This window comes from Odocoileus virginianus, chromosome 17 (assembly GCF_023699985.2).
Source record: "Odocoileus virginianus isolate 20LAN1187 ecotype Illinois chromosome 17, Ovbor_1.2, whole genome shotgun sequence".
In the NCBI taxonomy this organism is placed as follows: Eukaryota; Metazoa; Chordata; class Mammalia; order Artiodactyla; family Cervidae; genus Odocoileus; species Odocoileus virginianus.
In genome coordinates this window covers 20549280-20575825 of record NC_069690.1, presented here as the reverse complement: position 1 = coordinate 20575825, position 26546 = coordinate 20549280, and the positions used below count along the sequence as shown (strand labels likewise).

At 51.6% G+C, this 26546-nt stretch overlaps 1 protein-coding gene across 3 annotated transcripts in view; it reads right to left on the bottom strand.

Moving 5' to 3' along the window:
• ABR (ABR activator of RhoGEF and GTPase) overlaps positions 1-26546 on the bottom strand; it is a 188416-nt gene that overhangs the window by 94715 nt on the left and 67155 nt on the right. For all 3 annotated transcript variants that reach the window (XM_070478809.1, XM_070478812.1, XM_070478810.1), the window contains exon 2: positions 5874-6058. In XM_070478809.1, the coding sequence (XP_070334910.1) occupies positions 5874-6058 (185 nt within the window). The remainder of the gene's footprint in view (positions 1-5873; positions 6059-26546) is intronic.

The window sequence follows — 26546 nt, the reverse complement described above, 5'->3', positions numbered from 1 at the left end:
TGGGCTCACTCTCCTATCCACTGTCCTGGGATCTGCAGGAGGTGCGCCGACCCTCACCGAATACGGGCTGCTTTGGAAGTAGCCTTACTAGCGAGTGTGAAGCACATTAATGAACCACGATCGCAGCACACTGGCAGGGAGAGGGAGGCCCCAGACAGGCCGTGAGCGCTACAGGGCTGCTCCAGATTGGCCAGGTGAGGCAGACCAGGGAAACCCAAGTCCCATCCAGGTGTGGGGGGCGGGGGGCGGCAATGAGCCAGAGAGCCCAGGGAAGGCCAGCTGTGGAGGGGCTGAGGGCCACAGCCAAGGCACTGTGTCTCCCCACTTCCTATTTACATCCTCCTTGACTCGGATAAACCAAGCAACTGCCTGAGCCGTAGATCCCTCATCTATAAAACGGGGTCTCCTCCAGTAGCTGGAGGGCTGGGTGGCAATGCAGCCGGGCACCCGGCATGTAGCAGGGCCAGGCAGGCTCCTTCTCTTTGCAGTGGGGACCAAAGATCCAGAAAGGAGCCGTGAGGAACAAGGCTGCTGAGGCAGGAGGTTGGTAACTTGAGGAGCAATGCCTGGTTTTATCTGCAGCTGGAAACCCCTGAGAGATGTAAAGGTCAGGGGCAGCCCCAGGCCTCAAACACCGTCCGAAGGGAGCAGACTGGGAAGCCAGCTCAGAGGCTCCCGGCTCTCCACGTGGCTTCTCCTTTCACCTAGAAGGAAGCTCCTTGTCCTGCAACCTCAAATCCTGAACAACAAGCCTCCACACAGACCAGGAAGGGAAGAGGGGGCAGCGATTCATCCCAGCTTCGTCCCCTGAGGCTGCATCCACCTAACCTCCCAGCTCCCCGGCCATCCTGGTGCTGGTTGGTTCAATTCTACAACACTGGGTGAATACCCCTAGGTGGCCAGGAGTCGCTGATAGGGTCCACAGAGATGATTTGGGATCAGAGCTCTTGATGTCACAGGGCAGATGTACCCCTCAAGTAACTGTGCACACTCCCCAAACAGCAGAGGGCTCAGCCATGGGCTGGGAGAACTTCACGGGGAGGTGGTGTCTGAGTGGACCCGGCAGCACTGCATAGACTCCAGCGTCAGAAAAACCCACATTTAGGGACTTCCTGGTGGTCCTGTGGTTACGACTGAGCTTCCAGTGCAGGGGGCTCAGATTTGATCCCTGGCCAGGGAACTAAGATCCCACATGCCAGCATGGGTCAAAAATTAAAAAAGAGAAAGACCCAAGTTTAAGTACATCTTTGGCTCCTCTGGCTGGTCTTGGGCAAATATGTCACCTCTCTGATCTTCCATTTCCTCAGCAGTAAAAACGATGATCATTGCACCTGCCACCTAGTGTTGTTGGGTTAGTTGCTCAGTCGTGTCCAACTCTTTGTGACCCCATGGACTGTACCCCTCCAGGCTCCTCTGTCTGTGGAATTCTCCAGGCAAGAATACTGGAGTGGATTGCCATTCCCTTCTCCAGGGGATCGTCCTGACCCAGGGATCTGAACCTGGGTCTCTCACATTGCAGGCAGATTCTTTACCATCTGCGCCACCAGGGAAGCCTACATAGGGTTGTGGTGGGCCTTACCCGACAGAATCCATGTAGAAGGCTCAGGGTAAGTAGCTGTGGGGTAGAGAGGGTGTTGGGGGAGGGGGAGGGACGAGAAGGATGACAATGGTGATTATCTCAATTCTCCCCCACCCATCTTTAAATTATCCTGCTCTCTGGAGTCTGAACCCGTCAATTCAACAGCTCGTGCAGTCCTAGCACTTGCAGACTTTACAAAGTGCTCCACCTGGCATCATCTTATGGGAGCTTCCTGACAGCCGTGTGAGGTCAAGAGAAGGGAAATTCTCAGTATCTTCACTTTACAGATGAGCAAACTGGAGCTCAGAGAGGGTGAGTGACAGCCCTTAGGTCACACAGCTAGAAAGTGGTGGCACTGAAACAACAGCCAGATCTTCTCTCCGCCTTGTGGCCCCTTTGCAGTGTGCCTCCAGAGAGGGGAATCAGAGGAGTCCATGGTTTGCGGGGCCCACGCTTTCCTGTAAGACCAGGGTCCTGGCGGAGAAACACTTAACCCCCTCGTCACCGAGAGTGAGCCCCGCCCCTCCCTCCCAGGGTGAAAGCCGGCCCTCTGCTGAACGGAGCCACCAGGGGGCGCTGTGCTCAGCCCGGGCTCGGGGAAAGGAACGCAGCCGGGCATTGGGCTGCACACTGGGGCCCGTCTAAGGCAGGAAGCAGAGTGAGGCTGCAGGGGCAGGCTAGGGAGTGAGGAGCATGTGTCCTGCCGACACCAGAGACTCAGTTTCATCCGGGCTCCTGCACCTGCTAGGACAGTTCCAACCCCAGAAAGGAGATTGCAAAAGCACAGTGAGTCATTGTCCAGCAAACATTCATTAGACCGGGTCCTCACCCCTCTGGAGGCTGGTGAGGCGAGTCTTGTGGGCTGTTGGCACCAAGAACTGGGGACCCACAGCACACCAGGCCCAGTTCTCCAGGCCTCACCGAGGCTATCTCAGTCCTCTCAACAACCCTTCAGGTATTTAGTCCTATTTAGACATGAGGAAACTGAGGGTCAGAGGGGTTATGACACTGGTTTAAGGTCCCACTGCTAGATAGCAGCACAAGTTCATCTATCCAAAGCTCATGGCCCTGCCATCCTCTGAGCTGCTGGGAGAGTCAGACCACGAGGGCTGGTTTTATGAACCAAGCTGACGGGGCTACAGGTGCCCAGACATTTGGCCGAACATTATTCTGGTGTGTCTGTGAGGGTGTTTCTGGGTGAGATTAACGCTTGAAACAGTTGACTGAATAAAGCAGTTTGCCCCCTCCAATGTGGATGGGCCTCACCTAATCGGTTGAGGGTCCGGATAGCCCAAAAGGGTGACATAAGGGAGAATTGACTTCAAGGTGGCTCAGGGGGAAAGAATCCGCCAGCCAATGCAGGAGATGCAGGTTTCATCCCTGGGTGGGGAAGATCTCTGGAGAGGGAATGGCAACCCACTCCAGTATTCTTGCCTGGAAAATTCCATCGACAGAGGAGTCTGGTGGGCTGCAGTCCATGGGTTTGCAAACAGTCAGACATGACTGAGTGCACATGCATGCACAAGGGAGCATTCACTCTCTGCTTGTCTTCGAGCTGGGACATAGGTCTTTTCCTGCCTTTGGACTCAATACAGACTAGAATGTCCATCATCAACTCTCCTGGACTTGGACTATAACTAACCATTCCATCAGTTCACCTGGGCCTCCGGCTTGCTGGCTGCAGAAATTGGAACTTCTCAGCCTCCATGATCTAGTGAGCCAGTTCCTTTTAATACATCAATTCTTCTTCCTCTGTATCCTAAAGGTTCTGTTTCTCTGGAGAACTCTAATGCAAAGACTTGTTCCTTGGGCTTCCAGGAACAAGTCGGCTGCATGTTTGGCTGTGGAATGCCCAGCTGCCAGAGGCCCTATCTCTGATGTCTAGAACAATCATCCGATTTGGTCCAAAAGTCCCCTTGTTCCCAACACCCCAACAGGAAGCCTGGCAGGGAGGGGACCTGCCTGGCCAAATGGGCAGAGCCAAGTAGCAGAAACCTTGGCTTTCTCTTTCTTCTTTCTTTTCTTTCTTTCTTTTTTTTTTTAATGCTGAAACAGTTCCTAAGTACTCAGGAAGAAGTGTGTCAACTCTCCAGCACCCCATTATAAACAGCAATACTTTCTGTGTCCACTAGATGGGGCCAGTGGCACAGCAGAAAGGGCAGAAAGGCAACTCAGGAGAGAAGGTAGGCAGGCAGGGGGGTGCATGGGGCTGGAATCTTCGGTTGGGATCTCCAAGTTGGATTAATGCTCCCAACTCTATCTTGTATCACTTCTAGCCAATGGTGCAAAAGTTAATCCTGGGGTTCCCAAGCACTTTGGTCAGTTTTCACTGTAGCATCTCTTGGATTTTAGTCCTCAAACCCAGTTTTTCTCTTGTGAGTCACCAAGCAAAGGGGGCAGTATTGTGGCAAAGGAAGCCCTTGCCCTGAAGCCCCAGGGCTCCAGGCAGGGGCATCTCCTTGTCATGCCTGGGATCTGTTTCACTAGAGAAAGCACCTGAGTACCTTTCACCAGGGCATCTAAAAACTGATGGACAAACATTCCTGCAAAGTGGTCATGTGAAAAGGGAAGGAGACAAGACAGGAAGTAAGGAGGAAGGCAGAGAGGGGAAAGGAAATGACTTTTCTCTCCAGCAAGAGGTTCTAATCTGGCCACACGTTCTCAGCTCTCAGCCAGCATTCCTGGTGCCGGGTTGAGTCCTGCAGTGAATCTTTCTGTGCCTGCTCACAGGGGCAATGCTGGACACTCCCCGGGATGTCTCTAAGCCCTGATGTGGTCAGAGACCTAAAGGTAGTGTCGGAAAGCAGGAGTTTTCACCTTGCTTCCCCTGCTTGGAGTCAGTTCAGGTCCCAGAGCACCCTCTCCTCCATCAGTAACAAATCCTGCCCTGCGGGTCCACGATGGCTATCTCTCACCTGCCACCCTTCCTAAGAACCACAGGACAACATACCAGAATGCTGGCTGTGGGGGGCCTGAGCCTGACCAACACCCTTGCCCATCATCTCCTCCTCCCCCTGCCCCCCACCCGCCACCACCCCTTTCCAAACCTGTACTGCCTGGCAGCTGAGACGTTCTGCCTAGGCCTCTGTTGCCATGGCAACAATGTGGCTTCCCCCAAATGGGAAGCTGGTTGCCAAGGCCCTTGTTGCCAAAGGCTATAACAGCCACCCTGGTGTGTGAAGAGGGGGTGAGAGCTCTCTGCAGGGGTGGAGGGTGGCCGAGGAGGTTGGGAGGAAGGGAAGCAGGGGTTTCTCAAGAAATGGTAGAGTCCAGGCAGCCTCCTGGCTGGAGCGAGGAGCACTGGGCCCTGAAGGAGAGAAACAAGTATCTCCTGGCATCTCAGCGACTGCTCCTCAAAGGTATTAGAGGGAAGAAAGGGGACCCCCTACAAAACACAGCCAGACAGGCCCCCTACCAAGTAGGACCGAGCAATCCAAGCCCCCCTGGGCAGAAGAAGAAATGGTTTTGATTCTTCCCAATTTCAGAAGAACAGCCCCCAGGAACCCCTCTGTCTCACTTCTCTTGTGTATCAGACACACGCACAAGCTGGGTCCAGACAAAGCCGGTCCCCATGGCCACGAACAGCATTAACTACCAGGATTGCACACCTCTACATGTCTTATCCCCAGCCTGTCTCAGAGCCCATCCTCAGTACTGCTCGTGAAACACTTCTCTCTGGAGCAGAGCTCTCACCAGTGGACAAGAGGGAAGGAGGACACCATGAGGGCTCATCCCCTTCCAGAGTCAGCAGAGGAGGGCTGGACGGGGCCAGGGTCCTCAGGGAATACTACAGAGGCTGCTCACCGCCCTGCACCCACAGCTGGCACCCAGGCCAGCTTCGGTTTGCTGAGCCGGTGTCTGTGCCCTTTACAGACTTTAGGTCCCGTATGCAGTCAGTGCCCGACCCGGGCCCAGAGAGGAGAGCCTGTTCCCTCCACGAGGCCCCATCCTGCTAGAGAGGAGCTGAGAGAGAAGGTTGAAAGAGGAGGTGAAGGGCCCAGGAGGCAGGGGGAAGCAGACGGCTGGCAGAGAGGCAGGGACATGTGCAGGGGTGGCACAGAGAGCAGCAGGTGGCAGCGGGAGGTGAGGGGTGATGGTGGAGGGCTAGTCTGAGCACCCAGGACCAGAATGAGATGCCCAAGGGCACCAAGAACATCCAGGCCCCAGTTTCCCAAGTCCAGCACCCCAGGAGCATCCCAAGCAGAGCCTGGCCCATGGCACCCAGGCCTGCCTACCCCACCTCCCCTCAAAACCTCCTCTTCCCCAACATGGAAGGAGAAGCAGGGGTACCTACCCCAGGTGCCAGCCCCTCGGGTGGAGTGGGGGAGATGCTGTCCCCGCCGCCCTGGCTCCGGGCGCTGAGCTGTGGCGACATGGTGGGCGACTCGTCGATGTACGGCATGGTCTCCGAGCCCTCCGGGGGCCCCTTCTGCTCCTCATTCCCCTCTGCGTCGTAGTCGTCCGCCCCGTAGCTGAAGTCTGAGACAAGGAACAAGAAAGGCCACTGAGAGTCCTCCACCAGGGCTGCCAGGGACTGGTAGCGCAGTGGGCGGCGGCGGCGGCCCCCGGCTGCCATGGCCCCGGCCCCACCATCCACGCCCGGCCCGGGCAGGACTGCGTGGCCCGGGACGCGGGCACGCGGGCAGGCACGGCGCGCTGCGGTTCAGGGACCGCGGGGAGTCCAGGGGGGGCGGCTCCGTGGTTGCCACCCGCTTAATAACATGTCAGTCGCGTACTTCGAGCTGCTGTTTCCTTTGCCTCCAGCCTAATTCCAAGTCTAAAAATTAACAGTGGGAGCAGGAGGCAGGACGCTTCCAACTCTCCCCTCTGAGTCACCATTTTGCTTTTTATAGGGAGCAGGGAGGTGGGGGCGGGCCGAGCGATGTCACTTCCTGCGGCCCTCCTCCTTGGGGACCATTGTACACGGAGCCCCATCCCTGGCTGGTGGGGAGCAGGGCCGGGTTCGGGGGGGTGGGGGGCTGAGGAAGGGCCCCCGAGGGAGCCCTCGCCCCTCTGAACAAGGCTCCGCGCAGGTCGGAGCCCAAGGCTGGCAGAACGTGGGCGAGAAGGCGGCCCGGGCCTGGCAGGGACCTGGGGGAACAGCAGAGTCCTCAAAAGCCGGCACTTATTTCTGTAATTTCCACGGAGGCTTCCTTCGGAGAAGGAGGGCAGAGAAGGCCGTAGGGAAGTCAGGCTACCGTTAACCCTGCTGGCACTGCCAGCACCACTCGGAGGCCAGAGCCCACGCACAGACACACCCTCCCGGGGACAGCAGGCCGGGTCCACGGGGCAGCAGGGACAGGACAGCACCTCAGAAAGGCCTCCACCCGACTCCATCAGTGTGTGTGGGGGGGTCTCACCTGCAGCGGCCTGCGGGACCCTCCTCCACCCCCACCCCTGGCGCGGTCTGTCCCATCACCCGCTCGGACATCGCTTCCTCCAGGGTGCCCTCCCTGCTGTCCCAGGTCGGAACTGCTACAGCGTGTGGCCTTCCAGCGCCCCTGGTGATCCTGCCCATCTGTCCTTGAAGCCCTGGGGTGGGGACTGGGTGTCGCCCTCGCCGAGGGCCCAGCACTCATGGCCGACACGCGGCGGGGCCTTGGGAACGTGTGCAGAGAGTGACTGGGCAGAGGAATGCACTGTGCCGCTCGGGTCCAAGGCTTGAGCCAACTTCTCGGCAGGGGCCCTGGCTCCTGCGCGGTCACAACACGCGGGCCCCCGGGGCAGCCGGCAGCCTGAGAATGGTGTCAATGGGTCACCAGGGTGCCCGGCCACGGCCACACTCAGTCCAATCTGGCCCTTTGGCAGCTGAGGCCGCCCCCCAGCCCCCCCACGGCCTCACTGCACCTGTTCCTGCCGACTTCCTCTCCTGTGCCGTCGGCCCATTAAGCTGTCAGGGCCGTGAGCTATTATTTTTTTCCCAGGACACAGGCACATGAAGAACCAGAGGACCTAGTGACCCAGCTGCCGAGATATGTGTGCCCTGCACGCGGGAAATGGGACCCACTGATGGGGGCACGCAGGAATTCTGCTGTTTCCAGGGGCCGAGAGGGAGGAAGAAAAGCCACAGAATTCAGCCTGCCCGAGTCTGGCACTGTGAAGGGGCCTGGCTGTTTGGTGAGACCTACTCACTCTGGAGAAGCAGAAGGGAATGAAAGGCCACAGGGCCCCATCTGCCCTCCAGGAGGCTCCAGGCTGCCCTGTTAGTGCCTGGAGGCAGGTCAGGGATGTGAGCTACGGTGAACCCTGCTCTGGCCAACAGTTCAGGCTCCAGCAGGCCACCCTGATTCTCCTCTACGCTGGACCAATTCCCAGGGGTCACAGGACCAGCGCCTTCACTCTCAGGACATTTCCCCAGGGCAAGGGTAGAAGGGCCACAGGGAGGGTGGTGAGACTGGACTCTACTGCACAGTCTGGAACTGCCTGGGTCATGGCACGGTGGGAAGTTTGCTGCCAGCTTCCCCAATGTGTGCCCAATTCATCCTTAAGAGTGGGGGCCGTGGACCGCAGCTCAGCCCAGCCACATCGGTGAAGCTGCTCTCACTACCCCCAGGTCACAAGACAGAGTCTCTGAGTCTCAGAGAGCTTTGCACAGAAAGGATCTCAACCCAAGTCTGTCTGTCTCCAAATGCCATCTTTCCCCTTCTGAATCTTATAACTTTCTAGAGGAATCTCTTTCCATCAGTACAGGATTGGAGAAGAAGCCCTGCTTGTCAGGGGAGGCTGACCAAAGAGGCGAGGGGAGAGTCCCAGCCACAGCAACGGGGATGCCCAGGGGTGGAAGAGAATGTCCGTAGAGCTCTCTGCAAATTCTCCTGGATACTGCCCCTTTCATTTCATACTCCAGGAGACCCCGACAGCCCAGAAAGCCAACCAGAGACCCTTTCATACCAGAAAAGACAGACCTACAGAAAAGATAGAGGCACCACCCCTTCGAGAAAGAAGGAGCCCTAGGAACTTGGAGGACGTAAATCTGCCGAGCACAGCCTTCAGTCTGTGTAGGTCCCCAGATAGGAAGGCTGAGTGGACATGGCTAGGCCACCAGGTGTCAAAAGAGGGAGAAGGGGATTTCCCTGGTGGTCCAGTGGCTAAGACTCTGCACTCCCAATGCAGGGGGCCCAAGTTCCATCCCTGGTCAGGGAACTAGATCCCACATGCTGCAACTAAGAGTTCGCATGCCACAACTAAAGATCCTGCAAGCTGCAATGAAGATCAAAGATCCCGTGTGCCACCACTAAGATCTGGTGCAAAATAAATAAATACTGTAAAAAAGAGAGAGAGAGAAGGTAGAAGAGGCTACTGACAGCCAATATCCATTTCCCTTCCTAGTATCAGAAATCTTATATCTGTGGAGTGGCAATGTGTTCAGTGGCTGCTCTGCCTAGGTGGTACAGGGTATGTGATGAAGTTCTGGCCAACAAGTATTAAGTGGATATGTGCAGAACTTTGAGGAAAGTTTCTTAGATTGTTCCAGCTGCAATGTATATTTCCCCTCTCTTCATGCTTCCTCCTTCTGTTACCAGTTTGGAAAGCAGATAGGATAGCTGGAGCTCCAGCAGCCATACTGAACCATGAGGTGACCTTGAGGATAAAAGCCAGTACTGAATATAGCTGAGCACAAAGCTAGGAGCCTAGGCCAGTGATGGCACTGTGAGCCAACATACCACCCCAGGACTGTCTATCTCTGGACTTCTTCTACATGAGAGAAGAAAAATGCCTGTTATTTAAGTCACTGTTATTTAGTTTTTATGTTATATGTAGTCAAACCTAATTATAACTGATCCAGATGGTTTTCCTTGACATTCTCTCTGGGTGCTTTTCCTACTGCCTTCACTGTTCCTTCTAGTATCCTTGGTAGAATCCTCTTTCTCTGTCCACCCCTTAAAAAATTCCTTTTCTTTTCTTTTGGCCGCACCTTTGGCTTGTGGGATCTTTGGTCCCCAACCAAAGATTGAATCCATGCCCCCTGCAGTGGGAGTGCTGAGTCCTAAACACTGGACCACCAGGGAATTCCCCCAAATTGTTATTCCTACACATCTTTACAGGCTTCCCTGATGGCTCAGTAGTAAAGAATCTGCCTGCCAATGCAGGAGACATGGGTTTGATCCCTGGGTCGGGAAGATCCTCTGGAGAAGGAGGTGGCAACCCACTTCAGCATTCTTGACTGGGCAATCCCATGGACAGAGGAGCCTGGCAGGCAACAGTCCATGGTGTCCCAAAGAGTCAGACACAACTTAGTGACTAAACCACACATCTTCATAATAGAAGACTGCTCAGCAATAAAGGCTTCCCTGTGGCTCAGCTGGTAAAGAATCTGCCTGCAATGCGGGAGACCCGCGTTTGATCCCAGGGCTGGGAAGATCCCCTGGAGAAGGGAAAGGCTACCCACTCCAGTATTCTGGCCTGGAGAATTCCATGGGGTCGCAGAGAGTCAGACATGACTGAGCGACTTTCACTCAGCAATAAAAGGGACAAGCTACTGAGACACAGAGAAATGACTCTTTACAGGCATTATGCTAAGTGAAAGAAGCCAGATACAAAGGAACACATCTTGTATGGCTCCACTTACATGAAGTTCTAGAACAGACAAAACTAATTTATGCTTGAAAAAAAAAATGAAAATAGCAGTTGCTTGTAGGGGTCAGGTGGGGACAGGAGTTGACTGGAAGGAGCACAGGGAATTTTCTAGGGAGATGGAAATGTATCTTGACAGGGATATGTGGGTATACAGTGATGCATTCATCGACTTCATCAAATAGTACACTTAAGATTTGTGTGTTTCACTAAATATTGAACTCTAGTGATTGATTTGCATGTTAAGGTGTCGAAGTGAAATGTACCTAATGTTTGCAACTTACCCTGAAATACATACAAAACAAGATGCATTGATGATGTTCAAGAGGGATGGATAGATGTGTGATAAAGCAAATGGAGAAAAATGATAATTATAGACTCCAGATGGTGGGCCCATGGGTGTTCACTATAAGATACTTTAAACTTTTAGGTAGGCTTGAAATTTTTCACAAGAAAATGAGGGGGAGAAATTGGTGTTCCCCAGGCTTCTGTCACTTCCTTTACTTCCCTCTCCCAAATTTTGTTTATATTCTAGGGAGAGATCTGGGCTACAGACCCATCTCTTTGATTGTTTCCTGCACATCTCCACCCCCAGGAAATTCAAACCCAACCTTTTCCTGAAGTTAATGTGCTAGATTATTCAAATTGGAAACCAAGGCGTCATTCCAGATTCCTCCCTCTTCCTGTTCATATCCTACACCCTGAGATATCCCCACTGCCCATCCTTTTTCCCATCTTCATCAGCTCTTACAAGGCCAATACCAACACTTTCCCCGTGAGTGCCAGACTACAAATCTGATGATTCAAAATTCAACAGTTCCCCATTCACTTCAAGGGCACAAGCCAAACTGCTCAGCAAAAGGCCTTTCATGGTCATCATTTGACTCTTCCTTTACAGAGTCATATTTTGCTGTTCTGTAATATCAGACATTTTCTAGGTATGTCCCTGCAAGCCCCTAGATATATATATATATACATATATATATATATATATATATATATACATACATATATATATATATATATATATATATATATCCAAATCCTAACCTTGGCACTCATAAATGTGACCTTATTTAGGAAAAAGTTCTTTGTACATGTAATTAAGTTAAGGATCCCTAGAAAAGATGATCCTAGACTAACTGCGTGAATGCGTGGTAAGTTGCTTCCATCATGTCTGATTCCTTGCAACCCTATGGACTGTAGCCCGCCAGGCTCCTCTGTCCATGGGATTCTCCAGGCAAGAACACTAGAGTGGGTTACCATGCCCTCCTCCAGGGGATCTTCCCGACCTGGTGATCGAACCTGTGTATCCTGCATTGCAGGTGGATTCTTTACTGCTGAGCCACTGGGGAAGCCCTCTAGACTAAGACGGATCTGAATCAGATGATGTGTCCTTGTAGGTAACAGCAGGGAGAAGACACAGACACACAGAAGAAGGTCATGTGAAAATGGAAGCAGAGATCGGAGTCATGCGGCCAGAAGTCAGGGGATGCCTGGAACCACCAGTTGGAAGAGGCAAGCAAGGATTCTCCCCAGCTTAGTCCCTTGGCAGGGAGCATGGCCAAGCTAACACCTGGATTTTGGACTCTGGCCTCCAGACTCTGAGCAACTAAATTTCTGTTGTTTTTAAGTCACCAAGTTTGTGATAATTTTTTCTAATGGTAGCCCGATGAAATTAACACAGTGCCCTAACACACTCATTGTTTCCTACCTCTGAACCTTTGCCCATGCTGTTCCTATACCTAGAACCCCCTCTTCACCGCTTGTCCACCCAGCGAAGTCCTATTTAGCCTTCAAATACAGCTCAGTATGAACCCTTCTCCTATGAAACTCCTTGTCTCCTTCATATAGAAAGTGCTTTTGCAATCCAATGAGAAAAACTCAACTTGCTAAATGAGTTAGAGAAATGAACAGAAAATTAAAAGAACTACAAGTGCCCAGTGTGTAATATGTATACATATTATATATGTGTGTTATATATATATATATATATGTTAAATGTAACCTCAATTGTAACCAAAGAAAATGCAAACTTCTTGCTCGGGCCTGGTGCACTGGGAAGACCCAGAGGGATCGGGTGGAGAGGGAGGTGGGAGGGGGGACCGGGATGGGGAATACATGTAAATCCATGGCTAATTCATTTCAATGTATGACAAAAACTACTGTAATGATGTAAAGTAATTAGCCTCCAACTAATAAAAAAAAAATAAATAAAAAATAAAAAATAAAAATACAAAAAAAAAAAAAAAAGAAAATGCAAACTTCTATATTTTGCAATTTTCCTATCAAATCAGCAAGGAAAATACCCAAACTTGTACGGGAACAGGCATTCTTAGAATTTCTTGGAGGATATGTACAACTGGCACAACTTTTCTGGAGTCAGTTTGGTATCAAAAGCTCTAATAGTTGGTATAGTTTTTGTTTTTTTTTCTGCACTGGGTCTTCGTTGTGGTGCATGAGATTCTCCAGTTGTACAGGATGGACTTACTTGAGGTGTGAGGGCTTAGTTGCCCCATGGCATGTGGGATCTTAGTTCTCCAACCAGGGATTGAACCCAAGTCCCCTGCACTGGAAGATGGATTCCTAATCCCTGGACCGCCCTGGAAAGTCCTGGTACAGATTTTAACCCAGCATAATCTAAGACTGTGTACCAAGAAATTAATTGTAAATGTGCATAAAATAAAGTTATAAGATTGTTAATCACAGGGCTGTTTATGATTGTGACATTAAAAACAAGCTGAATGATTAATTACAGGGAATTATTGAGTAAATTATGGTATTTCATCAAGATGAACTACTATGTAGTCATTTAAAATTATACAGATGATTTACATCATCTTATTAAGTAAAAAAAGAAATTAACAATAGTATGTACAGTATGCTGTTGTTCACTTGCCCAGTCATGTCTGACTCTTTGCGACCCCATGGACTGCAGCACACCAGGCTTCCCTGTCCTTCACCATCTCCTGGAGTTTGCTTAAACTCATGTCCTTTGAGTCGATGATGTCACCCAACCATCTCATCCTCTGTCGCCCTCTTCTCCTGCCCTTGATCTTTCCTAGCATCGGGGTCTCTTCCAATGAGTTGGCTTTTCACATCAGATGGCCAAAGTATTTGGGGAAAAAAAAAAGTTTATATGCTTATATCTGTATGTTGCCTGAAAGGCAACAACACAGAACAATTATAAAGCATTTAGATTCTGAGCATTTGGGAGAAATTATTAATAATTCACAGTGTCTGTTCTCTAGGCTACTAGCAGACACTGCTCGTCTTCTACTCAGTGTCCAGCTTCTCTTCTTCCCTTATGCCAGTTTTATATGAAGTGACAGTGAACCCAGTCCCAGGCAAAATATCCTTTCTCTGCCTCTCTTACAACCAGGAGTGGCCATTTGACATAGTTTGGTCAATGAGATGCTAGGGAAGGCCTCTGGCAAAGCCTTTGCTTTAACAATTAAAAAGGGACTTTTCACCTTGAGCTCAGATGTGATGACTGGAGCTACAGTGGCCATTCTGCTGCCTTGAGGAAATAATCAAGAAAGAACATAGACATTTCCCTGATGCTACTGAGCTACTTTCACTTTCACTGAGCTATGAGCCATGGTAGAAACAGCCTACCTCATTTCTTGCTAAACAGGAACTACAAGCCCCTATATATTGGATTTCCTGCCAATTAAAATGAACACAGTCTTAAGTGAAATCCTTACAGTCTAGAAGAGGAAGACAGTCCAATAAGCAGGAAAACCTCCGAGCTGCTATGACAGAAGCACCTCACAGGTAAGGCAGAGAGGTGGGAGGAAGAAACAGGATGGATAAGGGAATGGCTGTATGGGCTTGGGTGATACTTCAAGGAAGGTAGTTGATCACTGTGGCTAAGAACAAGAACCCTGGGTTCACACAGCTGTGGCTCCAATCCGGGCTCCATCACTTCCTAACTGCTCTGTGCTCCGAGGTAGCCACTTACAAATGGATATTGGTTAAACCAATGGCTGTGAAAGAGGATGACGTAGAGATGGAGCACACATGGCTACTTAGAGGATTAAGCTGGATAACGCAGGCAAAGCACTTAGCACATAGTAAGCACCCAATAAATCTTAGCTGCTATTATTAATATAATTAATTGAATCTCAAAAGATGTGTGGGTGCTTGCCAGGCAGATGGGGGACAGGAGCAGAGTTCTAGGCAACGAGAAGAAGCTTGGCAAAGGCACAAAGTGTGAAACGGCCGGGCCCCTTAGGGGGACTATAAATAGCCTGGCCTGGCTGGAAAACTGAGTGAGCAGAGGGAATGAGGGGCAGATAGCACTGGAGAAGTGGGCACAGACCAGCACACCGAGGGCCTTGTGAGCTAAGCGTTAGGCAAGACCCACTGGGGACAGATGATTTGGACCATTATCCACAGTGAGGTCTCACAGCCACATTGTTGCTGAGCATCACTAACTTTAGATAATTCCTCCTGATATATGTTCCTCTGTGGAGTAACAATGCAGGCAGCATCCTGTGACCTCCAGATTGCCTACGAATCACCCAGATTGGGACCACATGTGATCAGAGATACCTATTTCAGGCCTGTGATGGAGCCTCTGCCAGATGCCAGGATATGAACCAACCAGTGTCAGATCATCTCAGACATGCTCCTTTTGGGTAATGTGAAGAGGTGGCCAGAGGCGGTAGGTTCAAACCCAAATGACCAGCCCTCACTTCTACCACCTCCAGCTCTAGTAGGCACAAGGGGGAGCAACGGGCACCCAGATGGCTGGAGGCACACAGGTTTCAAGCTATTTACTGCCTTCCCCTGAGAATGTCCAGTGACTGATGGACATCGCCAAGAATCTATCCTGGTATCCTGAAACCCCCAAAAGAGATCCTGAGGGCAGCTTGAGGGATCTTTCCAATCTCCTCTTGGACACTCTAAGAACCTGTGGGTGCATTATAAACATGAGTTCCAGGTGTGGAATGGTCCTTCCCTACCGTCAGGGGAGGGACAAAGGCTGATAAACTCATTTTCTGCCTTAGAACTGACAATGGGAGTGGGGGTGGGGGAACCTTTGGAGACAGCAGGGGGAAGCTCAGGCCTGACCATGCTTCCCACTAAAGCAGCATCAAACATCTTCAGAGAGCATCAAAAGTCTCTGTATATAGAGACTTTCCTGGTGGGCCAGTGGCTAAGACTGTGCTCCCAAAGCAGGGGGCCCGGGTTCGATCCCTGGTCAGGGAACTAGATCCCACATGCTGCAAATAAGAGTTCGAATGCCACGACTAAAAATCTCGAGTACTGCAGCAACAAAGATCAAAGATCCCGTGTGCCGAACTCATACCTGGCGCAGCCAAAAATAAGTCTCTGTATGCCACTCTCTGTGTCAGGCGGTAACAGAGCCAGGGGCACAGACTCCATCCCCCCTTCCCAACCTTGCAGGGTGGTTCTAGCATGCTCACTGCCATCCGTGCCTTGCCAGGCCCTGTGCTGTGTACCCATCTCTTTTCACCTTCAGAGCAACTCTGTGATAGACGAATCTTACAAACAATATGTTGAGCAAAAGAATCCAGACACAAAGAAGCACACACTACACGATTCCATTCCTATGAAGTTCAGCAGCAGGAAAACAAACGGATGAAAATTCACAGGAGAGGCTACCTGGGGGTGGGCCGAGGGAGGCAGTGGGTGTTGACTGGGAAGGAGCATGAGGGAAAGTTCCAGGTTACTGGAAACGTTCTACATCTTGATCTGGGTGGGGTACATGAGTAGAGGTATGTAGGAGTTCACGTTAAACTGTATGCTTAACATTGGGCTTCCTTGGTGGCTCAGCGGTAAAGAATCCACCTGCAATGCAGGAGACGCAGGTTCGATCCCTGGGTCGGGAAGATCCCCTGGAGCAAGGCATGCAACCCACTCCAGTATTCTTGCCGGGATAATTCCATGGACAAAGAAGTCTGACAGGCTACAGTCCATGGGGTCACAAGAGTCAGACACAACTTAGCAACTAAACCACCACCACCATGCTTAACATTGGTGCGCTTTAAAAAGATTTTTAAGGGACTTCCCTGGTGGTCCAGTGGTTAAGATGCTGAGCTCCTGACGGATGGGACCCAGGTTCCCCGCATGCCGCAACTAAGTCATGGCATAGTTGAATAAATTTTAAAAATTTGTTTTTAATTTAAAAAAATTAAAAAACAAATTAAGTAGTACCATTATGATTCTCATTTATAATCAAGGAAGTGAAAGTATAGGGGGTTAAGTCAGTTGCCCACAGTTTAAAAGGCTGTTAAATGGAGAACCAGTCGGAATACTATTAGTGTGACTCCAGGACCTGTGCTTCAACCATTACAATAGGTATGACCTGTGCAAATAGAAAAAAATAAATAACTAAACCACCTGGCCAGGTTGCTCTCAGGACCCACGAGGGGAAGAAACAACCTGTGTCAAAGCCTGAGGGAGAGGGCCAGCTGGCAAAGGGTCTGGGGGCGCCTTGACAGAACTGAGAGAAGAGGGGAAGGAAGAGGGCGTTCCCTGAGGGGACAGAGCTTCAAAGACGGGGCAGGACCACGCCCTTCTGCTCGCGGCACTCATGAACAGGCTGGTGCAGCTGAAGCCGAGGTCCTGGAATCCCTTCTCCTGTACCACTTGAGTCCTTCCAAATTGCCATTCCTGTCACTGTTGTTGAGTTGCTGAGTCGTGTCTGACTCCCAAAGACGGTAGCCCGTCAGGCTCCTCTGTCCATGGGATTCTCCAGGCAAGAATACTGGAGTGGTTTGTCATTTCCTCCTCCAGGGGTTCTTCTCGACCCAGGGATGAAGCCCACATTGCGGGCAGATTCTTTGCCGCTGAGCCACCAAGGAAACCCATTCCTGTCACTAGCTCCCAGCAAATGGTTCGGCCCCCTTCTCAGACCTCCCCTGGATGCCGGGCAGTGGATTCAGGCCGGTGATGATCCTGCCGTGAAACCACGCGCAGGTGCTTTCCCGATGTTAGCCCCTCCCCCAGGAGGTACCCAGAGCTGCCGCGCGTGCGCACTCAGTCACTTCAGTCATGGCCAACCTTGTGACTCTATGGACTAGAGCCTGCCAGGCTCCTCCGTCCATGGGGTTCTCCTGGACAGAGGAGTGGGTTGCCATGCCCCCCATCCAGGGGATCATTTCCCCCCAAATCCTCAAACTCCCCCACCTTCCCAGCAAGCCAGGACACCCCCGACAAGTGGGGCTGGTTCTGAGGCTGATGTCCCCCACGGTGGCCTCATCTCCTTCACACAGCTGAGGGGTACACGGGGCTATGAACCTTGCCCTCCCCTCCCCTCACAATCTGGTGGAAACCAAGACAGCCAAGGCAGACTCGCAGTCTGAAGCTGAGCGGCCACAGAACCCGGAAAACTGCTCTGCGGATCTTCAGCTAGTCGGCTCTGGCCTCTCTCTGAACTTCAGTTTCTCGTCTTTGAAACAAGAATAACAGTGCCCTGTCCCAAGCTGGTTGTGGGACATGGGGGTGAAAGAACTTGGACAGCATCTGGGCAGAACAATCCTCAGTAGAGGTCGGCTGAAGGCACAGGAGAGCGGGCTGGACACCTTCAGGACCCCGTGACCCCAGAAATCCCACTGGGAGTCCCTCAGAGGTGGCACAGCACCAAGGTGAGGCCTTCTGAGACCAGCATCTTTCCTACAGGTCAAGTTGCCTCATTCTCAGTACCTCCTGCTCTACAAGAGGGAGCTGGGAGCCAGGACAGGACAGTGGTCAAGGGCATGAGCTTTGAGTCAGACTCAGGTTCCAATCCCAGTATTGTCACTTAAAAGCCACGTGACCTTGGGCAAGCTACTTGACTTTCCAGAGCCTCAGTTTCTTCATCTGTGAAACAGGGATAACAGACAATGCCTATACCTCATGAGGTTTTTGCGGGGTCCCCATGAAAAAATAGGGCTTCCCAGGTGGCACTAGTGGTAAAGAACCTGCCTGCCAATGCAGGCCAAACAAGAGACACTGGTTCTATCCCTGGTTCGGAAAGATCCCCTGGAAGAGGGCATGGCAACCCATTCCAGTATTCTTGCCTGGGGAATCCCATGGAGCTAGGAGCCTGGTGGGCTACAGTCCATAGGGGTGCAAAGAGCTAGACACAACTAAAGCAACCTAGCACATAGCATGAAAAAATAAGGGGCTTCCCTGGTGGCTCAATGGTAAAGGAGCTGTGTGCAATTCAGAAGACATGGGTTTGATCCCTGGGTCAGGAAGATTCCCTGGAGAAGGAAAGGGTAACCCACTCCAGTATTCTTTCCTGGGAAATCCCATGGACAGAGGAGCCTGGTGGCCCATGGGGTCGAAAAAGAGTCAGACACCACTTAGCAACTAAACAACAACAACATGAAAAAATAAATGCAAGGCAAGGCACCTGGTTCATGACAGGTGCTAAATTAAAAAGTAATTATTATCCTCGCTACCCCAGTCTTCTTGCTGAGCAATAAGGGCCCTCGGGGATCTCCTAGTCCTCAAAAAACAAACAAAAAAAACAAAAAGCAAACCAGAGCTTTGAAAACATACAACTGCGCTAGGCTCCAGCAGGCTTTGCTTCATCAGTAGACCCAACTGTTCATTGGTCAGCCTGCATTCAGTAAGCTTAGCATCAAGCAAGCTGTCAGAGGCCATGTGAGTGTTTAAAATTTGAACTTGGGAATTCCCTGGCGGTCCAGTGGTTAGGACTCGGCGCTTTCACTGCCGTGGCGCAGGTTCGATCTGTGGTCAGTAAATTAAGATTCTGCAAGTTGCCCAGTGCAGCCAAAATTAAAAATATATATATAAAAGATAAAATAAAATTTGAACTTCAAGACACCAGTTCCAACCTTTTCTACACACTGGAATTCCCTGGGAAGTCTGGTGTCTGGCTCCCAACCCAGAGATCCATATTAAATTGGTGAGGGGTGGCCAGGGCAGCAGGGCTGTTAAAAGTTCCCAGGTGATTCTAATGCATTCTAAGGTTGAGAATCACCAGTTTCAGAAGAGGACCCCGAGGTCACAGCCCCTAAAGTCAAATGAAACTCAACTCCAAAACAGCCCCAGGAAGCCATCAGCCAGGCTGTCTGACAAGTACACAGGAAAGGTGACTTGTAAGAGGCACGGTTTGACTTAAGCCCTGAAGGACTGGAAGGATTGCTGGTGAAGAGGCGATGGAGGTGCACAGACAGGGCTTTACCCTGGGCAGGCACAGGGGGCAGCCCCTGACCCAGTCACACGCCGGTTGTTGGGGGGAGAGGGTGGGGGGTGTGGGGAGTACTCAGCCTCGGCCTGCAGCAGCTTCCTGGACCGCAGGATGGCTTCCTCCTCACCCCTGGGCCTCCAGGCAGGCCTGGTGCCCGGGCACTAGCTGCGCAAAAGAGCAACAGAAGACAGAGCAGAGAGGGGCCCCGACAGCTGGTTCCCAAGGTGCGGGCCGCTTAGCCCGAGCGCTCGGTTCTGGCTCCACCCCCGCTGCTGAGAACAGGCTCAGACCCCCCGCGGGGGTGCGGCTCGGCCTCTCTGGTTGCCATGGTGACGAGATCCTCTCCTCCACCTCCCGGCTCCCGGCTCCCGGCTCCCGGCTCCCCCGGGGAAGGAGGCAGAGACCGTGGCCGCCTGGAGAAGCGAGGACTACAAGGTCTGAAACAAAGGAGTCCTAGGTTTGGGGGCATCCGTAGCAGGGCCCAAAAAGGCAGGCGAGGGATGGAGAACCAGCCAACGCTGGCCCTGGGCAGAAAAAGGAGAGCGGCTTCACAGTGTCCAGGCTGAGAGAGACAGATGAGAAACGCTATTATCTGCACCGTGTTTTAACAGTGTACATAACAAGCCCACAGCCAGGATCTCATTTCATTCTCAAAACCCAGGGATGTTGTCTGAGTAGATATTACACACCCATTTTACACAGGGGAAGACTGAGGCTCAAAGAGGTTCTGGTCTCATCCACAGTCACCTGGCTAAGAAACAACTGAACCACACTATCAAGCCTGCTCTTTGGACCAAGTCTATTGCTTTTTGTACTTGACCTAAGTCCCCACTCAGGTAAAGGGGCCTAAAATTCCTAATTATTCTGTAGGAAATGCAGTTATATGTCCACCAAACATATAGGAATAACGATGCAGAATGACTAGATGACCTCACCATAGTGGAGAAAAACATACTTCATGTGTAAATGGGAAACAGTCTTTCAACAAACATCTCCTAAATTATGTACCAGACACAGTGACAGGAACAGGCCCCAAGCAGGACTCAGTATCCCCAGCTGTGCTACCATCAGCCAGTCAATGGGATATGATAAATGGACACCGGGGCCAGAAGTCAGATCTGGGTTCTGGTCCCAGCGCCACACAGCCTCTCCTTCCTCACTGTAAAATAGGATGACACGGCTACCCTGCCCAGTCCACAGGGCTGCCCGGAAGATCAGGGAGAGCATTCACAAACAGTACGTTAGCCAGCCAGACCGAAAAAGAAGAAAAAAAATTCCTCTACGAAGAAAGTCAACTTCATATTCATTTGGTCTTTGGTATTCTCCTGCTGAGATGGTAAAGAATCTGCCTGCAACGAGGGAGATCAAGGTTCGATCCCTAGGTGGGGAAGATCCCCTAGAGGGGGGCATGGCAACCCACTCCAGTATTCTTGGGAGAATCCCGTGGCGAGCTACAGTCCATGGGGTCGCTGAGTCGGACACGACTGAAAGATTGAGCGCAGCACAGCACATACTGCAGCTTACCACTAGGTGGCAGAAGTCTGGAAGACAAGGAGGCCGTCTTCTATTCACTTCGTATTATTCACAGCACTCAGGACACAGTGGATCTTGAATAACAGCAGACTGGCTGATACAGTCCCTTAAAAATCCTCTAATCTCTTCCCATAATAGCCAATTCAATTACTTAGGGTCTGAGGCCAGGAGGTCACTGATAAATCCTATAGGAATTCTAACCTTTGATAGAGTTAACAGCTTTCCCTTGCCTCCCGCTTCCCCTATGAACTGTCATGAATTGATAACAAGTAATGATCGTGGACTGATCTGATTTATTAAGGCTCTGCTCCTCCTCTCTCCCGGCTTGATGGTAGGAAATGCGACTGGGCCCACAAGGGGGAGAAGGGGGAGCAGCCAGGAGGCGACGCAGGAGGAAGAATCAAAGGACCATTATGACAATGACCTTCGGATCCAAGTCCACTTATCACCGGCCCAGGCTGCCTCCTCAGGGCCCCTCTCCCATATATGGTTTCATGAGTCCTTGGGGGTATTTATGAAAAATTAAATGACTCTCAATCTAGTGCTGAGAAGAAGGCAGGGCCAGTTCAGAGGACAAATATCTAACACAAGGTCCAGAGAGGTTGGTAAGACTCTTAAAGAGGCCTTCACACATTGGTGGCAGCAGGGATCAGAATCTCTGCTCCTGTCTTTGACATCATCCCTTCAATCCCAGAGCCTGGTGACTTCAAGCTCCCCCCTCTCTCTGCAGAATCAGCCAAGACATTCCAAACCTGCACACACCTGCACACCCTCACCTGGACATCCTCAGAAACACCGTGCACCTCTGTGCATCACTGCCAGGAGGCCCACTCGCTGGTATTCAGTCGAAGCTGCTGGTGCTCCACACAGAGTCTCCCTAGACCTTAAAAAATCTCTATGATTGTCTAGGGTCATAAGAAGCTACCTCAAAATTCATGTCCTTCTTTCTTCCCCTCCGAGGGCCAGGGGTTTCGCCTGCTTCAGCTTCCTTTTGTCACCCACAGAGGGGAGATGAGGGGAACTCTCCAAATCAATGGCTGGAACACCAAAGTCATCTTTCCTCTGGGTGGTGCAAAGCCAGGAAGGGCAATGGGGTTCCCCCAGCCAGTTCGTCTCTGCTCTTTGCCCACATGCATACACACACACACATATGCACACACACACATACACAGACACGCCCACCTCCTTCAGGCCCTGACACCTCTGCCTCCAATTCTCCTTCTCCTTCTTCCCCTGCGGCAGTGACCTTGGAGGCCATGGGTTCCAGATGCTATAGCCTTCATCAGGCTGGGTCCCTGAGTAACCCTGTGGAGCAGAGGCCCTGCCTCTTGCCACGGACCAGCGTGAGCAAGCAGCAGACCTTGCTTGTGCTCAGTCACGGGGATTTCAGAACCACGTTGGTTCCCTGGTATTACCAGCCTGCCCTCCAGCTCCTCCATGTGAGGTCAGTCGGCCACCCCAGTCTCAGAAGAGTTCCATGTCCCTTCCCAACGCCTCACCATCCCTTCCTCCTAATACCCAATGCCGGGCTCCTGGTGCACCCCTGCTGCTCTCCTGTTCCAGGAGAGAACCAGGAACACAGCACCCTCTTCTAAAGGCAGAGGGGAAGGAAATCCAGAATGTCCTCAAGCAGCAGGCTGAGGCCAGGAGTGCTGACGTCTTAGTTTTGGTAGAAGTAGACACCAGGGCGCCACACGGGGTGAGCCACCCACTCTCCCGGGAAAGAGTCAGAGGGCCCATCCCTGACCAAACCCCAAGGATGGCCTGTTGCTGATGTCTGCAGCAAGCCCCAAAGTAGACAGGGAACACCCATGTTCACCGCAGCACTATGCACGACAGTCAAAGGGTGGAAGCAACTCAAGTGTCCACTGATGGATGAATGGATAAACCAACTGTGGCATATATACACTATGGAATATTACTCAGCCTTAAAAACAAAGGGCATTCCAGCATGTGCTACGGTGTGGATGAACCTTGAGGACATTACGCTAAGTGAAATAAGCAGTCACAAAGAGACAGTACGATTCCACTTACACGATGTTCTTAGAGTAGTCAAATTCAATGACAGGAAGCAGAATGATGGTTGCTGGGGCTAGGGGAGGGGAAAGAAGGGGGGGTTAGTGTTCAGTGGGTACAGCCTTTCAGTTCTTCAAGATGAAGAGTTTTGGTCACGGATGGTGCTGATGGTTGTGCAACCATGTCCTTAATGCCACTGAACTGCATACTTGAAAATGATTATGATGGTAAACTTTATATGTGTTTTACTGCAACTTTAAAACTAGAATAAAAGATAACTTCAAAAAAAAAAAGCACATAGTGGGACTTCCCTGATGGACCAGTAGCTAAGATTCTGCACTCCCAATGCAAGGGGCACAGGTTTGATCTCTAGTCAGGGAACTAGATCCCACATGCCACAGCTAAGACTCAGTGCAGTCAAATAAATAAACATTGTTTTACAAAGAGCACATAGGGAAGGAGCAACAGCAGAGAAACTCTTTCATGGGAATTAGCAGAGGGCTTCCCTGGTAGCTCAGCTGGTAAAGAATCCACCTGCAATGCTGGAGACCCCAGTTTGATCCCTGGGTCGGGAAGATCCTATGGCGAAGAGATAGGCTACCCACTCCAGTATTCTTGGGCTTCCCTGGTGTATCAGACAGTAAAGAATCTGCCTGCAATGGAGGAGACCTGGGTTCGATCCCTGGGTTGGAAAGATGCCCTGGAGGAGGGCATGGCTATCCACTCCAGTGTTCCTGCCTGGAGAATCCCATGGACAGAGGAGCCTGGTGGGCTACAGTCCATGGGGTCGCAAGGTGTCAGACACGACTGAGCAACTAAGCAGAACACCACACAGCACAAGAGGACTAAACCAGGCCCGGAGCCCATCAGCTTCCAAAGAGGGCTTTTGAGTCACCTTCTGAGTTACAAAGCCAGGTTCCATCTTCATAGATTGTTTCTGCTATGCTGCCAACTTCCTGGCACAAGACAAGCCTGGCTCTGTTCTAGGCAGGGGCTGCCAGGCATTTGTCGGCTCCAATTTCATTTTTTTTTTTTAATTTGGTTTTGCCATACGTTGACTTGAATCCGCCATGGGTGTACATGTGTTCCCCATCCTGAACGCCCCTCCCACCTCCCTCCCCATGCCATCCCTCTGAGTCATCCCAGTGCACTAGCCCCAAGCATCCTGTATCATGCATCGAACCTGGACGGGCGATTGTCGTCTCCAATTTCAATACTCCTTCCCCCACCAGGCGGCACCCAGGCGCCCACTACAGGTTCAACCTGCCAATGCCAGTGGACCCACCCTACTCCAGGAGCTATCTGTGTTAGGCAGACTGGTGGGGTGAGGCCAGAGCAGCAGGGGCCGAGGTTAATTACCTCTGCTCCCTGGAGAGTTCCTAAAAACATCCCTTCCGTGCCTGAGCAAGGGGGTTGGGGGGGACAGGGGCACAGCTCCCACAAAAACTGGCTGATGTCAGAGGCCACATCTCACCCACAGGACCTGTGGGCAGGGCAGTGTGCACAGCCCAGTCTCTCGGGAAAATAAAAACAAGATCCTGAGTTGGAGGCAGAAAAAGGTTACAAGATCTGGAGGCTTGCCTTGGGAGCCATGAAAGGATACAGTTGTGTCCTGTGCTTTCATAGCACTTGCTCTGGAACCCAGTTGCGTGTGTGCTTGCTAAGTTGCTTCAGTCATGTCCTACTCTTTCTGACACTATGGACTGTAGCCCGCCAGGCTCCTCCATCCATGGGATTCTCCAGGCAAGATTACTGGAGCGGGCTGCCACGCCTTCCTCCAGGGGATCTTCCCTACCCACAGATCAGATCTGCGTCTCTTACTCTCCTGCATTGGCAGGTGGGTTTTTACCACTAGCGCCACCTGGGGCTTGGCTCTGGGAACGCAAATCCCAGTTTTAGCTGTGTGACGTCAGGCAACTTGCTTAACCTCTCTGGGCCTTAGCATCCTCCTTTATAAAATGAAGATAATAATAATAAAACTATTTCATAGAGCTTTTGGACAGTTAAATGAGTTAGTCCAAGTAGAGGCACTAGGATCACTGCCTGCCATGTAGTAAATAAGGATGGTTGTTATTTCATTATTTTTATTATCTTATTTCTCCCTACAATCCTGCCCCTGGGGCAGATAGGCAGCTCAGTTGGTCTGAAAGCAGCTGCACATTCTGTGGGCAGCACACAGGTGACCCAAGCACCAAAAGAGGCACAGGGTAATGGCCCCTTCCCACAACAACTGTGCCCCCACTTTCCCTGCCTGTTCCTCCTGGGGCCGCTCTTCACTCTCAGCCTGAGATCTGAGCTTCTTCCTGGAACCTTGGGCCCTTTAATATAAGTAGGCCAGCCATCCAGGCTCAAGGCCTGCACTTTAATATCCTCCACAGCTCTACACCGGAGAGGGCGGAGCGCCCAGCCTCCTGGGAGACACAGAGGGAGGCAGGGAAGGAGGAAGGGCATCATACACAGGTACAGGTTCCCCTGGACCCCTGACAGATACACGGGGGCCACCATCAACACACAGAAGCTCACAAGTAGAGCCACGAGCCTTCCCTCCCATTGCCAGCATACTGGTGTACGCGTGTGTGTACACGTGTGTGCACACACATATGCCCATACACACTCCTCAGGGTGGGCCACACAAGCTGACTCACTATCAGGTTTCCAGAAGGTACAAGCAGAGATGGTAGAACATTTTGGTCAAGAACTCATGCTCTGGAGCCAGACTGCTTGGGCTTGAATCCCCAGCGCTACCTCTTAACCCTCTGTGTGACCTGGAGCAAGTCGCTCACCCTCTCTGTGCCTCTATGTCATTATCAAAATGGAACAGTACCAACCAAACTCCCAGGGATTCTGCGAAATGAAATGAGCAATTACATCTAAAGGGCACGTAAAAGAGTGGCGCCCCGCTCTGGGTGTTAACTGCCGGTACTCTGCCTCATGTGCTCAGCAAGTCAGATCTCTGACTGACTGGCAGGCTCTCCTTGAGGGTCTAACCTGTGCCCTGGTTCTACTTCTTACTCCAGACCAGTCCACCAGACCCCCCTCTGCTGAGAACTCATCTGGCAATTGGTCCGCACCCCTCGAGGGCCCCAGGCAGAAATCCCCGGCTGTCTCCATACCAAGTCTGGACTTTGTCAACGCCCTGTCCTGACCTCACCAACGGCTTCCTGAGTTTGCCTCTGTCCGCAGGCAACACCCACATCTCTCATTCTTCCCGTTCAGAAATCAGAAATAGCTCCAGTCAACCATTCCCCACCTAGAAACTGTGTTTTTCTCTGGGGAGAGAGATGGCCAAGATCTTCCCACTAGATGTACTGCATGTCTCTTTACTGGACATTGTAAGAACTCCTGGTCCCAAGGGCATCTAGAATCCAAAAGAACGCTGAACATAAAACGCAAAGATTTAGGCTGAGGTCTCTGGGCCGGTTACTTAAACTCTCCAGGTCACACGGCTTGCTCCCCTGTCGAATGGGGACAGCATCACAGCCTATTCAGTGCAGAGGTAAGGAGATGATGAAATGATGAGACAGTGTTTAGGGTCCCAACCAGAACACAGAAGGTGCTCAATGTGGCTAGAATGTGGACTTTTTACCTCCTTTCCCACTGCAGGCAAAATCTGAATTAAGTATTAAGAGTATGGTGCTGGCTTGGCCAAGCAGCCATTACCTTTAGCAA